This window comes from Alternaria novae-zelandiae (genome assembly GCF_023758075.1).
Source record: "Alternaria novae-zelandiae strain BMP 2774 chromosome Unknown scaffold_5, whole genome shotgun sequence".
In the NCBI taxonomy this organism is placed as follows: Eukaryota; Fungi; Ascomycota; class Dothideomycetes; order Pleosporales; family Pleosporaceae; genus Alternaria; species Alternaria novae-zelandiae.
Window position 1 is genome coordinate 1,298,186 of NW_026056965.1, and position 13,263 is coordinate 1,311,448.

The window sequence follows — 13,263 nt, forward strand, 5'->3', positions numbered from 1 at the left end:
ATGTATTCATACTTTGACGTAGTTGAAGGAAATGTTGTTGAAAGGGGCTCAATTGTCGAGCCACGGGTATCTTTGAACGCAAACCAAACCAACGCCAGCGCTATGCGCTTGTAAAGCAAAATCTATGAGAAACATTAACAGTATACTCGTGAATCGTAGTCGGTCATTTGTGGCACTCGGCATGCCCGACCGTCGATGTATAGTCCGAAAGAGGAGGATCCGATGGTTGGCGGTAATGCGCCGCGACGCGAAGTCGCCATCAGACAATCCGAACGACCAAGTAACACACGTCGTCATGGGTCGTCAATCATCAGTCGTGTGTCAGCCCTCTAGCTGTCCCAAATACTTCTCAACCTCGTCGTTGCCGTAGAACATCCTCTGCAACTTAGCATCCTTCCTCTTTTGAACCTGGGCAAGCTTCCTAACTTTGCCGGCATCGAGCCTGCCCTCTCTGACGTCTGCACGGCTTGCGCCACCTAACGACTTCCTCTGGATGTGCTCTTTCTTGTCTATGCCTAAGCCCAGCTTATCGCGCTTCTCCTTGGGGACCAGTGGAAAGAGCATGCCCTGACCACTAGTACCCAAGCCTTGTCGCGCATCGACATCATAGCCGTGCTTCTCCATGTATTTCAGTCCCATTCTTGTCCGATCGATCGCGGAGGGTATTGGCGCTCGTGGTAGTGCTGCCTGGTGTGCAGGGCTTAGGTAATGTATGCGCTGGTCGGTCTCTTTGACGGGCTCGCCGCATATGCCGCATCGAGGGTATGCTTCGGGTGCTGGTTGCGGCTGACCATTGGGAAACATTATCGCGAGGTACTTCTCCGCCATGGTCTTGCCGTTTGTGGATGTGGGTGCTGGCTGTACTTCGGGGGCGGAGGAGACGAATTTGATGGGGTTCTTCCAGAGACCGCGTCCAAAAGCGCGCTGTTCGACGAAAGGCTTGGTGGAGACATCGGGGTCTTCTCCAAGAAGCTCATCATCGTAGTGCTCGTCCGCGGTTGTCGGTGTCGTGGTGGGAGCGGACATCGTGGCGGTCTCGTTGCGAATCGCGCGTGGTGCGCGTGGTGGTGATAAGACGTCGTGGATTTAAGGTTTTGCGGCGGTGGAAGGAGCGACACCGCCGGGCAAGAAAAGTCGAGGTGAAAGTGAAATGTGGATGGTGAAGCCAGGCGACCATCTTCGACGCGCAATCACATGCTATGACGCCACGTGGATCCGATCTGCTTAGCGAGCCACCTTAGATCCGCGTTCCTGAACCTTCCCGCTTCCCGTCCCACCAACAGCCAAGATGCCCGTCAACATCCTGGCCACAGCCTTCGACGAGGGCATCGACTCTATTCCATACGGCTGGGCCGTTTTGAAGTTTGCTTCTGTTTGTGCAGTCTTGTACGTGTTGAAATGGTTCTTCAGTGGCGCCACGAATGGATCGGAGAGGAATATGCATTCCAAGGTAGTTATGGTGACGGTAAGTTTGGGTCATGTGCATGCGTTGAACTACTGTACTGATAATATATAGGGAGGAACTGCTGGCATAGGTGCTGAAGTCGTAAGAGGGCTGGCAACTCGAGGTGCACAGATTGTTCTCCTGGTTCGACAGCCCCTTGTCGACCCCTTCCTCGTCGACTACATCGAAGACCTCCGAACCCAGACAGGCAACGAGCTTATCACCGCCGAGCATGTCGACCTCGAGGACCTGTATAGCATACGTCAGTTTGCAACGAAATGGGTCGACAACGCACCGCCACGACGTCTCGACACAATCGTCCTCTGTGCGAACACAATGACACCACCAGGAGGCAAGGCAACGCAGACTGAAGATGGGCTGGAGGCTACTTGGGGACTGAATTACATGGCCAACTTCCACCTGTTGAGCATACTGAGCCCAGCATTACGTGCTCAACCTCCCGATCGCGACGTTCGAATCATCTTCGGTACATGCCCGGCATACGTCGGCGGAAAGCTGCCAGGTGTCGACACAAAAGCAAATAAAGACGGAAAGAGCGATCCTGGACAACTCGACTTCACCCCCTCCACCGTATACGCAACCTCCAAGCTCGCCCTCATGACCTTCGCCGTAGCCTTCCAGAAGCATCTCTCAAACTACGTCCGCCCTGATAAGCAGCCCATGAACGCACGCGTAATCATGGTCGACCCGGGCTGGACACGAACACCCGGCATGCGGCGATACCTTACCTTCGGCTCGCTGTGGGGGCTGGCAATATACCTGATTACATGGCCGCTGTGGTGGCTGGTGCTGAAGAGCCCTGATCAAGGTGCACAAACCTTCTTATACGCGGCTATGGAGGCACAGTGGGGTCGCGGAGAAGGAGCGTACTTCCTCAAGGAATGCAGGAGAAAGATATGGTCAAGGAAGGAGATTGATGACGAGCTGCTGCAGAAGAAACTGTGGGAGAGCAGTGAGAAGACGATCGAGATTCTTGAGAAAGAAAGCGCAAAGAAGAGGGCAGCTGAGAAGAAGCAGAAGGAGAAGTCTGAGGGCAAGAGCACTGCAAAGGCGGCAAACGGTGATGCTAAGCAACGGAAGTGAAGACTGGCGGTCATCCTCGTCGAAGCTTACAACGTTACTAGAATCACTGATGTAAGACCCAGATACTGTTGCTCAAGATCTCTAGCAAGACTCAAAATGAAGCATCTGGAACATGCTACGAATGGTGCGATCTTGTGATTTCGTTCAAGTTTGCTCACAATCGGCAAAGCTCTCTGCGTTCATATATCAATGCTTGCGCCGCCGAAGGCTACCCACAACACCACAATCATGAGCGGACCCAGTTTTGCAGACCTCGCGGTTGAGCTGAAGGTAATGGTGTTTACCGATGAATGCCTTGGATACTACGACTTGTTCCACTCCTCATTGGTAAACAAAGAGTGGCATGACATCATCTGGGAGACAAACGACATCCGTGAGCGGATGTTTCTGCCACGCCTTCCGAGCAGTGGAACGCCAGCAGTACTGCCATCTTTTGCCAATCCGAACAAAGGGGTAGTGTGCATCAACTGGGTCCTTCCGTACAGGCTCCGAGTGGAATCTGGTGAGCTGAAAGACTCCGACATGCAGCTAACAGAAGTGGTGATTCCGCCATGGTCTAGCGTAAGAATACATCCGCTTCTCGAAGAGTCACACTCTTGTGAGATGACCCGATACGAAGGAGAACGACAGGGGACCTATCTACGCGTTAGCTACCAGCTACTGAAGCGTCTCAACAAGCCACACTCCATCAATCTTTCAGTGGTATGGCGAAAGATGCTAATCACTCAGCCTGCACTTAAGTGCTTGACTCTTCTATGGAATGAATGGTCATGCGGCAACAGAGCATCCTATATTAAGCCTACCCAAAAGGTCTTGCGAAACCGACGCGGGATAACACTGGGGGATGTCTACGACGCGGTATGGAGGACTCTGCTACCACGGAATGCTGGCCTTGTACCAGACCATGTCTTACCTACTGATCCTCGGTATGACTGTTTCGGTAGTGATTGTCGTTGCTACCATAAGACTAGAGCTACGGAGGAAACGCATGACAAACGAATGGAAGATTTGGAGTGGGAAAGGGAGAGGTTTGAGGCCAAGGTGATCAAGAAAGGAGGCAGCAGTTTTGAGGGAATACAAAGTGAAGACCTTGTTATTCAGATTTCCGGTAAGGTCAAGCATGCTAAACTCAGTGTTGTTGTGGAAATGGTGGACGGGGAGTTGAAAACAAGAGTAGAACGACATAAAACCTGGTAGTGAGTTCAGAGAAGCGAAAATCAAGAAAGCGTCTCCCGATAAACACCCAACTGACCTTGTTATTCATACGATATTGGTGCAGCTAGCTCACCTGGTGTACTCATGAATAAGCCTTCAAGACAACGCTTCGCACTTCCATAGCATTGCCCACCCTGTTCTACAAGCTCGGCGCGAATCACACGGATAACAGCCACGAAAGAGCTAACGACAAGAGCGATGCTGGAAAGATCATGCAATAGCGATGAGTATTTCCGGCTGTACTCTCCTTCGGTGTTTGCAAGTTTGCTCGCAATCAGTGAAGCAATCCGTGATCATGTACTAATACTCCCACTGACGAGGATCGGCAGCATCATCTTAGTCATGTCTAGCCCGACAAGTGCACACCTTCCGAACGAATTGAAGCGGATAATTTCCAGTGATCCCTGTCTTGGGTACTTCGATCTGTTACGCGTCTCCTGCGTCAACAGAGAATGGCGTTCCTTCATCTCGGACGCGGATGACATCCGCAAGCACATGTTTCTCCCATGCCTAAACCGCTCTCTAGACGTGGTAACGCCTCCAGCTGCACTCAGGCCAGATGCCGAAATATACATCGATCACAGGCTCCCTCATAAGATGAAACTGGAAGCTGTCATCTTACATGATGACCCATACCAGCTTCCGGACGTGACGGCTACTCCATGGGATAGTGTGGAAATTCATCCGCTACTCGAAATGTTCCGTACTTATCGCATACCAAACCACAGTGATACAGAGAACCAGCCGGTCGACCTTACCATCAGTTACCAGCTACTGAAGCACTGTAAAAAGCCTCATGTCGACAGGAGCTCCGCAACATGGCGCGAGATGTTCGCCACCGAACCTCCAGTCATGCGCTTGACCATCAATCTGGAGACTGAGGAGTGCTCTACCGAGGGCCTCCGCACTCTTCACACCAAATTCCCTATTCACAGCGAAAAAGGAGTAACGTTTGGGGACGTCGTCGACATCTTATGGTACCCTCAACTCATGCGCAATATCGGTCTTGTGCCCGACGATCGCCGGTGCCGTGGCTATAAGCTGTTACCGTATTACGAGTGGAATGTCTGTCATTGTTATCATAGTACCAACTTTCAGGAGGTATATTATAGGGTGCAGATGGCTGTGGCACAAGGAAAGAGTATGGCAGAGGTGCGTAGTATACGCGAGAAGGGGATATTAGAGAATGAGCATGGTAAATTCCAGTGCCGGATCTTTCCTGGGGATGAAGAGTAGCAAAATGGTTCGCGATAAGTGCGTTGATTGCTCTGCTTTGTACAGCTATGTGCTTTCACAATCGTGTTTGGTTGCAGCATTGCGCGAACGATACCCGAGGTCGTCTTGCCTTCCTCTCCTACGCTATACGGAGACAGTTGGAGGAGCATGCAAGAACGCTAAAGCTTTCACGGTTGTATCTTGCTCCAGTATATCTCAGTGAAAGCAACTTCAGCGCAGCTACCAGTGAAGTGACAGCACCAGCGGACGGTGCCATCGCAACATCACGCACAATGTCACACAGCGCCCATACACTTCCGTCTTCCATTGCTCGTTCTCTTCCCAGCTTGTCAAACCTAGGGACAAACAACATACCAACTCAACCTCACACCAACATCGAGTGACCTTCATCCTTCCCTGCTGAAATCATCTCATCCAGACAGTCGCAAATATGTCGCTTCTATCCCATCTCCCAAAGTCCATGGCAGGCTGTTTTCCCAGGATCACACACCGCTTCTGGCTATCTGATCCACTCCTGCGCACTCCGATCAAACGGCCAAACCCCCCTCCTCCATCAACTCCACCCCCGCCACCTCCGTTTCCATCTCCTCCAGGAACACTCATCATCAACCGTCTTCGTCTCCAAACCCACATTCATAACAACATTATAAAGTCCAGTATGCGCCCGGTTCTCGCTGCTGGTGCACTAGCCCTTGCTGCTGGCGGTACGGTGGTTGCACAGACAGATGTGCTGTGTATATCGAGATCAAGGGAGGGGCAGGTGTGGTTTGAGAAGAATAAAGATAGTTTTGCGTTGATGGCGGCGGAGAAGAGGGTTGTGCTGGAGAAGGGGGAGGATGGGAGGTGGAGGGCGAGGGTTATTCCTGGAGAGGGGAAGTGATCACTCATTGATGATGGGTATCGGATAGGCATGTTCGAGCAGATTAGCTTATCCTAGCTCTTGGATGTGTATCTGAAGCACACATAATCTACGTTTTGGTATCATCTTCCTTCACAACACCGGGCGTCGCTGCAACGTCATGCGTTTCTCCTACACCAGCCATCTCCTCCCCAGCCCTAGCATCCACCTTCATCCTTATAAACTCCTTCTTCATACTCTCAAACTCCTTGAACCCCTGAAAATACTTCCTCCTAAAATCATTCAACTCACTAGCCCTAGTCCCCTTCTCATACTCCCTCCTAACCGCTTCCGCCGCCCCCTCAGGCACCTCCTCCTCCCTGCGCCGCCGATACGTCAGCAGTCTGCGTGACCACTTGTTAAACGCCTGGACGCAAACCGACGTCAGTTCGAGACAAGGATGGCTCGGGATGATGAGCTCGATGTCCTCGTCATTCGCCGTGGGCATCCACATGCTGATTCGGCCGTCGGGGACTAGTGTTGCGACTGCAAAGGCTAGTATGTCATCGAGCAGTGCGGTGAAGGAGTAGGGCCGCTTCGGGGGTATGTACCCGGGCTCTTTGAATTGGTCTTGGTGCGATTGGCGTTCTACGTCTAGCAGCGCTTGCCGGGATCCTAGCACTTTGAGGCCTTCGCGGATGCCGTAGGGTGGGTCGCATACGATGCCGTCGAGGTAGCCTGTCGTGTGATCTTTGCTGGGTGGCGGTATCCTCAGTGGGGTGTTGGTGAGGTCGGAGACGAAGGCGCCTAGGTAGCTTGACTCTAAGTCGTACTGCTTGAAGTTGCCGACGACGTCGTACTTCCCTGTCTGTCCCCTTCTTGCGCTGCCTCCTAGACCGCGGATAGTGCGCCCGTCAATGTCACTCCCAAACACCACTGCTCCGAAGTGAGCGCATGCTATCGGGAAGCCGCCCGTGCCCATGAAAGGGTCGTAAAACAACTTCCCCGGTGCCACGTGTGCGATGTTAGCCGTTAGCAGCGTGAGCTCGGCGTCCATCGATGTAGTGCTGATGTAATGTCTCTTTTTGAGATCAAATGTCTTCTTGGCTTCGTTCCGACATGAATCGGCGATGAAGCGACCAAAGTAAATGTACTTCGGCTTCTTAACATTAAGATCGTAGTCTTCAAAGACACGAAATGCGACATCTGGGTTTCGCATCCGCGGTGGTCCCTTGAAGGCCATGTAGGAGAAGCTGTCGATGATGTCGCGCTGCTCATCGTTGGATCTACTTCCGCGATAGCCTTCTACGGTAAAGCGGAAAGATGCCGTAATGTACTGCGGCCACCAGGATGTGGTCAGACTGCGGACGGAGTCGTGAAGGGTGTCGTATGTTGATCCCTGGCCCCATAGCTCGTAGATGCCCTGTGCGAGGATGCTCCGTGCGATGACTTTTCGTGCCGCAGCCTCTGACGGCAGATCGACAATGCAGTAGGGTGACTTTGATCGTCAGAAATGTATGCTTTTGTAAGGCGTGACGCGACACTGGGGATTGCTTTTCCAGGATCTGAACCAAAACAACACTGCGAAAGACGCGACTGATGAAGTCGAGACAGCAAGACCGCTGGGTGAAAGAAAAGCTACTTACATCTTCTTCATACTTGACGAAGTGTAAAGGCACTCCAGCAATATCGGCTAGCGCTTGCAGTTCGACTTTGCGAAAACTCTCATGCGCTTGCGCAAGCCGGACGAGATACTGAGGCATGTTGTTGTCTGATTAGAGAAATTTCACACTAGCAGAACCCTTCCGTGTACTACGCGTCTCAGTCAGGTATCGGCATGGCAGGCGACGATCACCGCGTCGACGCTTTTATCAGTGGTAGTCCCTTTGCGTCGGAGTCACGGACCAGCAAAATGGGGCACGAAAAATGGTGGGTCAGGGTCCGCATTCTTCATTGGCTCCCGACGACGTCGCTTAAAGTTTAAACTACATCTTTCTCCCAACCTCGCCTCGCATGCATCCATCCCGATTCCGATCTTCAAGTCGACTACACGATGCAGGGCAAAACTAGTCTACCACACTGTCTCTACGCTTCCGCTCGATGAATTCCACGTCCGCTTGCGCTTCTGTCATGTTGCACACCAGGTTCTCCACTAGCTCTTCTTTTGTCGTGAAGCCTTCGATCCACCAATCCCGGAACTTCATCAACTCACCCACCCATGCGTCCCAGAGATAATACCGGCCGTCGTTGTCCCGTAGTATGAATTCGTCGCCTTTGGTTTCCTTGACCACTGGACAAAGACCTTCAATGTTGTAGTCTTTTGCAACATTCGCCTCCCGCTTCGGGTCGAAACACGCAGACAAGTACAGTTTCTTTGGATCGTTTGTCCATGATAACCGGAGGGTTGTGTCGTATTCGTCGTTGAGTTGGACATATGGTATGCCTTCTTCGTCTTGTGTCTTTCCCTCGTTTGTTGTGTTGGGAATAAGCCGCAGCTTTTCTAGAATGGTTGCAAACATCTGCATGTCGGTGTCGCAGCGGGGTTATGGTGGCACAGTGAGACCGGAGTCACTGTTAAGGAAGTGCTTTGGTTGCGCAATCTTGGAAGTGGACTTATGGTATGTAGAGAGACCCTGATAATTCATGAACTGCGGATTTAATAGGGAAGCGCATGCTCAACTGACGTATACCTGGACGGCTGCGGTGTAGACATGTCTATTTCCTTTTTTCTTGTACCAGATATCACAATACTTACGTGTCAGCGCAAAGACGGGTGATCACGGCGCTATATGTGACGACTGCACGATAGTCACAATGCAACCGTCTCGCCCAATCGTAGCGCTGCTAATTTACTGTTTCGGATCCATTTACCAAAGTACAATCCACTTGTCAGCGAATGCGATCTCGGCTACGTAGCCGTGTACCGAAACCACACTGTCAGGTGCCGCGGGGCCGGTCGCGCGAACATCAAGATTATCATAAGGGTCAAGTTCCAGATGGGTGGGCTGAGTCTTCAGGTACCTCACGGCGTATGCTATGAACTACACTGTTTCTGCTCCATATGTCATGGCTTAGTGACCGCAACTTGGCCTACAGAGCTTGCTAACACCACTTATATTTTGAGGAGAGATTACTGGCCGTTGTCATCCTCGTTAATCACAGTTCGAGGGTCTATGTCGTTGGAATGTGAGCCCAAGATAGCCACTCCGCGACCAAAGCGCATTTCCACGGCGAGATCACTGGGGTGGCATGGCCAAAAGCGAAGACCGCGCACATTGAGTCGAGTCGAGACTTTGGTTCCTGACCCGCTGAAGTGAGGTACTGCATCCCCCCTTGGCCTGACACGAGGCTAAATCTCGAGGACTTTGGTACGTGTGGTAGACCACTGCGGGGTTCACTGGTACTTTTTCGGCGACTTGATGTCAGAGTCGTTCGAGACTTGATACGTGTCAGTTGATGAGTGGCAGAACATCGTAGTACGATGCACTATCCCGTGTTCTAGGCGATCATGATCAATGTAGTTCCCACATGATGGGAAAGGTTTGATGTCACAAGAGCCAAAGCCAGCCTGACAAGGCGTTTTACCTACAATTAATAAGCAGTGGCTTCAAACAACGCGCCGAGTATGTGTCTTGTAGTACTTATCATACTGAGGCTCGGGATCTTTACAATGTACATCTTCTGTACCACACCAGCCGTAGAAAGAGCAACATAATTTCAAGCCACATGAAGTCTGTCCATCGGCTGGATCAATGCCACACATTGCTTTCGCATCGCAGTTGGGGATATACTTCTCGCCACAATTGTTCGATTTGAAACCACATTTACCTATAATTTGAGCGACGGGATTAGTTGTGACTCGAGCAAGGATGAGAAATGGAATATAAATACCATCAGAGTTGCCTAGAAAGGACGTTCATGTTAGCACAGTTCTTGGATATATGACAATGGGCATACGTAAAGCAGGAGCTGTTAAGACAAAGGTTTCCTGGTCCGCACTGAACAGGGCCTTCCACTGCCTGTCTCTTTGCGAGTGCGCCACGTTGGTGCATTTGATGATGAGATGAGCGACGCCATGTCGAAGCTGGGTCTGTCTCGTTGGGTAATCTTGTCCCATTGACCGAGCCTGTAGAGGTTCTTCGGGTGCCAATGGTTCGACATCGTGAGCACTGGCAGCAAGCGAACAGAGCCTCGACGTCGCATCTCCGCCCTGTAGTCCTTGGGCTCTCAGCGCAATTGCTTGGGGCTGGCAGTCAAATTCTGCGTCGACTTCAATGGAGCCTCCTATGCGTTGCTTCGGCAGTGCTGCCCATCGCATCGCAGCATAGGCGCCTGCAAACTCGCTGAGACGACTCGATGGACCAGTTTCATCCCGCTATTTGGCTGCTTTAGTGCTACGGCCTGTTTTTCCTCCCCCAAAACGAATCCAGCGTTTCTCCATCATTGCCCTCAACGAAAAGAACCACGTGAATGCAATATTCGTCCTGATCGATTTGGTTAATCATAGCCCTATCGAAAAAGACTCGACTTCCTTCTGGGATGTTGCCGCTTCGAAGGAAATGACTGAACTCGTGGTCTTCTCTAGATCCATCTGCCCAGTCCCTGTCATCATCATCAGGGACGACTTCCACCGCTTTGACACCGTCGCCCAAGTCCACCGGGTTCATGTACAGTTCGTCTTCGCATTGCATAATCTCTTCCTTATTGACATTGAGGTATGAGTGGACTTGCGAGACGAAATCATGTAAGGATATAGAAGAGCCATCCTCCTTGTCGATGATCAGCGGCTCTGGGGCAGCGTATCGGTCTTCCTCCTCTTGCTCGTCCATGTTGCGTTTCTCCTCGCAGACGTCGATGTAGACCGAGATTTTGGTGAACGGGGGACTTGCCAAGGACTCTGAGGCGATGCTAGCGCCCATGAAGGGCGTGAGAGCATTTCCAGGATCTTTGACTTGGATGTCGTTCAACGAGCCGAAAACGTCCCAACGGAGTCGTTCCAACAGGTCATCTCGGAGTCGGTCAAGGTAATCCACTACCGGCGGATCAGGCGTATCCTCGCGGTCTACCTCGTTAGGCAGGCTGGGCTTCATTACAAAGAGAAATGAACAAGCAGATGGGGCGGAAAATTGCAGTTGGAGGTCAAGGGACTGAATGGTTCTCGGTGAGAGCGTGGGTGGTGGTCCGAGCGCTAACTGTGCTACCGGGTAACTTACCGGCCCGCACCACTTTTTCCTACACCTATGTTGTGTTCTAGGCAATTATAATTAACGTAGCTTTGTTCCGGTGTGATGGGTGTAGTTCAGGAAGCAAGTTAGTGATGCAATTGGTGGTTCAGTCTAGACGATACTGATAGACGAACGACGAAAAGCACGGGCGATTAGTTGCGCCTACCCATCAGCATGGACAAAGACAACGTTGGACACGAAACAAGGCTTCTGAAAGGAGAATTGGATATGGGACTCTATCATAGTTGACGAAATGAGAATGCAGACGCCAGAACGCTCATCGCCGATGCAGAGCAATGCAGTCGTCACATGAAGATAACCCCCTCACCAGTCTGACAGGTATTTCCCCTTCTCTCACACGCCGGCCTAAACTTTGTAGTATGTCGCGTGCGCTTGTACGGCACTATCCTCACGTCCACAGCCACTTGCGGCAATTCTTCGCCCCGCAAAGACAAGGAAGCGCCCCCTCACCCGGCTCATCCATCTCCTCCCCCTCTTCCTTATCAAGGTAATCAAACGTCAATTCCTCGCCCTTGGGGATAAACCTTCGTGCAAAGAACGCGATGTCATAAACTCTCGGATCATGCTTGTTGTACGAGACAGTGTATTGCCGACAGTTAGGGTCACATGAGTGATTGATGAACTTCGTCGGTCCGCCCATGAACTCGCCATCCACAACGTAGAGATCTTCTTCTTTGAGGCCTTCTGACTCAGCGAACTTGTCGAGCGAGTACAGATAGGACGCTTTTGCTTTTGACGACGAGGTTTCGCGGCGCGTGGCTTCGGCATCTGTTATGACTTCGCCGCGGTAAGTGTCGATGAATTGGCCTTCGTGGAGATCTTGTTTGCAGCGGAGACCCCAGCCACGCCCGTCATTCGCTCTAAAGATTTCCACTTCAACCTGACGCCCGAATTGGACGTTCTTGTTGCGACAATTGAGGCCGCAGTTGCACTTATCATTGCACTCGTAGATTGGACGACGGGAGTTAAGGTAAAAGGGTACGAGACAGCCGGTCTTCTCTCGTTTCGTGCCTTCGGCGAAGTAAGGGAATTTCTTCGGAAAGCCCATTGTTGAATCTCCATTCTCGAGCGCAAGTTGGTATTCCCGCTTTCTTTCTTCATCGAGGCGGCTCTCATCCACTGCAGCGTATTCCAGACAGTCACACTTCTTTGTGTATTCGCATCCGATGTCACGACCCATGTGGGGTGAACACTGTGAGCAGCCTTGCTGTGTTTCTAGTGACGCGCGGTAGACACCTTGTTGCTCATCTAGGACATATTCGGAGATGTACCGGAAGCGCAGTGAGGGAGTGGCTTTGTCGACCACATTGAACAAGTGAATGGGTTTGCCTGGTACTTTTGCTAGTCTCCGGACATATTCATTGCGGATGTACATAAGTGCTTTGTCTACACTCGAACGATGCGCAATGCGGTTCATCTCCGGCGTGGGCACGCTACGAATGTCAAGTTCGGGTATGTCATGACCTGCGGCCTGTCGCATGTCAGTGAAGAACCCGAAGGGAACCTGGGCGTAAAGACTCACTTGTCTACAGAAGACATGGCCATATTCATCAGCATCCAAAACGCCGTTGTAGATGTCACTGGCTTGAGACGTGACTGTTGCCGCAGATGACACGGATGAAGATCGAGAGGCTGACGGCGTACGACTCTCTTGTAAACGTCGATCGAATGGTGAAGAGCGGCGTTCGCACGATGAACCCCCATCAGGACTCTTTCTTTTCCTCGAAGGTTTTGTGTCTGAAGGTAGCGGTAGGTTCCTAGATAGGTTAGTAAGATGCCGAAAGCTAGTACTGAGATGCCGCTTACTTCTCCCTCACCTCGAGGTAGTCCTGGATCTGCTCTAGGCATCGCACTAAGTCCTTAACCGAGTGCCAGCTGAGCGGCGGTTTCGTTGTCGAGGTGTCCGATGTCCAGCGCACAAGGTACTGCTCGTCCTAGACCCTGATATCAGCATCGCGCACGGACCACATAGGGTGAAGGAATACTAACGCCGTTCTGAACGCGGTTTGACACGATTGAATGCACCTAAAGATAGTTTTAGTATTAGAACGCGTGAAAACGAGGTTTGGGAAGTACTTACGCGGTCTACTAGGACACGGCGCCTCTCGTGTCCGTTGGCCGGGATTACGACCATGGATGGCATCCCTCTGCAACTGTATCGCGTTAGCCTTCTCTCTCAG

The 13,263-nt window shown here is 51.6% G+C and overlaps 6 protein-coding genes across 6 annotated transcripts; 1 reads left to right on the forward strand and 5 right to left on the reverse strand.

Moving 5' to 3' along the window:
• Window positions 1–321: 321 nt before the first annotated feature.
• Window positions 322–1,026, reverse strand: J4E88_003435 (uncharacterized protein; the record flags this gene model as incomplete). The annotated part of the gene is made up of 1 exon (XM_049397086.1): window positions 322–1,026. One exon carries the CDS (start codon window positions 1,024–1,026, stop codon window positions 322–324), a length of 705 nt encoding a protein of 234 aa, XP_049257428.1.
• Window positions 1,027–1,288: 262 nt separating this feature from the next.
• Window positions 1,289–2,548, forward strand: J4E88_003436 (uncharacterized protein; the record flags this gene model as incomplete). Its single annotated transcript, XM_049397087.1, has 2 exons — window positions 1,289–1,465; window positions 1,517–2,548. The coding sequence occupies 2 exons, from the start codon at window positions 1,289–1,291 to the stop codon at window positions 2,546–2,548; spliced, it is 1,209 nt and encodes a 402-aa protein (XP_049257429.1).
• Window positions 2,549–5,967: 3,419 nt separating this feature from the next.
• J4E88_003437 (uncharacterized protein) lies at window positions 5,968–7,600 on the reverse strand (the record flags this gene model as incomplete). Its single annotated transcript, XM_049397088.1, has 2 exons — window positions 5,968–7,335; window positions 7,484–7,600. 2 exons carry the CDS (start codon window positions 7,598–7,600, stop codon window positions 5,968–5,970), a joined length of 1,485 nt encoding a protein of 494 aa, XP_049257430.1.
• A 303-nt stretch (window positions 7,601–7,903) lies between these two features.
• J4E88_003438 (uncharacterized protein) lies at window positions 7,904–8,362 on the reverse strand (the record flags this gene model as incomplete). The annotated part of the gene is made up of 1 exon (XM_049397089.1): window positions 7,904–8,362. One exon carries the CDS (start codon window positions 8,360–8,362, stop codon window positions 7,904–7,906), a length of 459 nt encoding a protein of 152 aa, XP_049257431.1.
• A 1,869-nt stretch (window positions 8,363–10,231) lies between these two features.
• Window positions 10,232–10,927, reverse strand: J4E88_003439 (uncharacterized protein; the record flags this gene model as incomplete). The annotated part of the gene is made up of 1 exon (XM_049397090.1): window positions 10,232–10,927. One exon carries the CDS (start codon window positions 10,925–10,927, stop codon window positions 10,232–10,234), a length of 696 nt encoding a protein of 231 aa, XP_049257432.1.
• Window positions 10,928–11,471: 544 nt separating this feature from the next.
• Window positions 11,472–13,217, reverse strand: J4E88_003440 (uncharacterized protein; the record flags this gene model as incomplete). The annotated part of the gene is made up of 5 exons (XM_049397091.1): window positions 11,472–12,554; window positions 12,606–12,840; window positions 12,890–13,017; window positions 13,073–13,108; window positions 13,164–13,217. 5 exons carry the CDS (start codon window positions 13,215–13,217, stop codon window positions 11,472–11,474), a joined length of 1,536 nt encoding a protein of 511 aa, XP_049257433.1.
• Window positions 13,218–13,263: the final 46 nt, after the last annotated feature.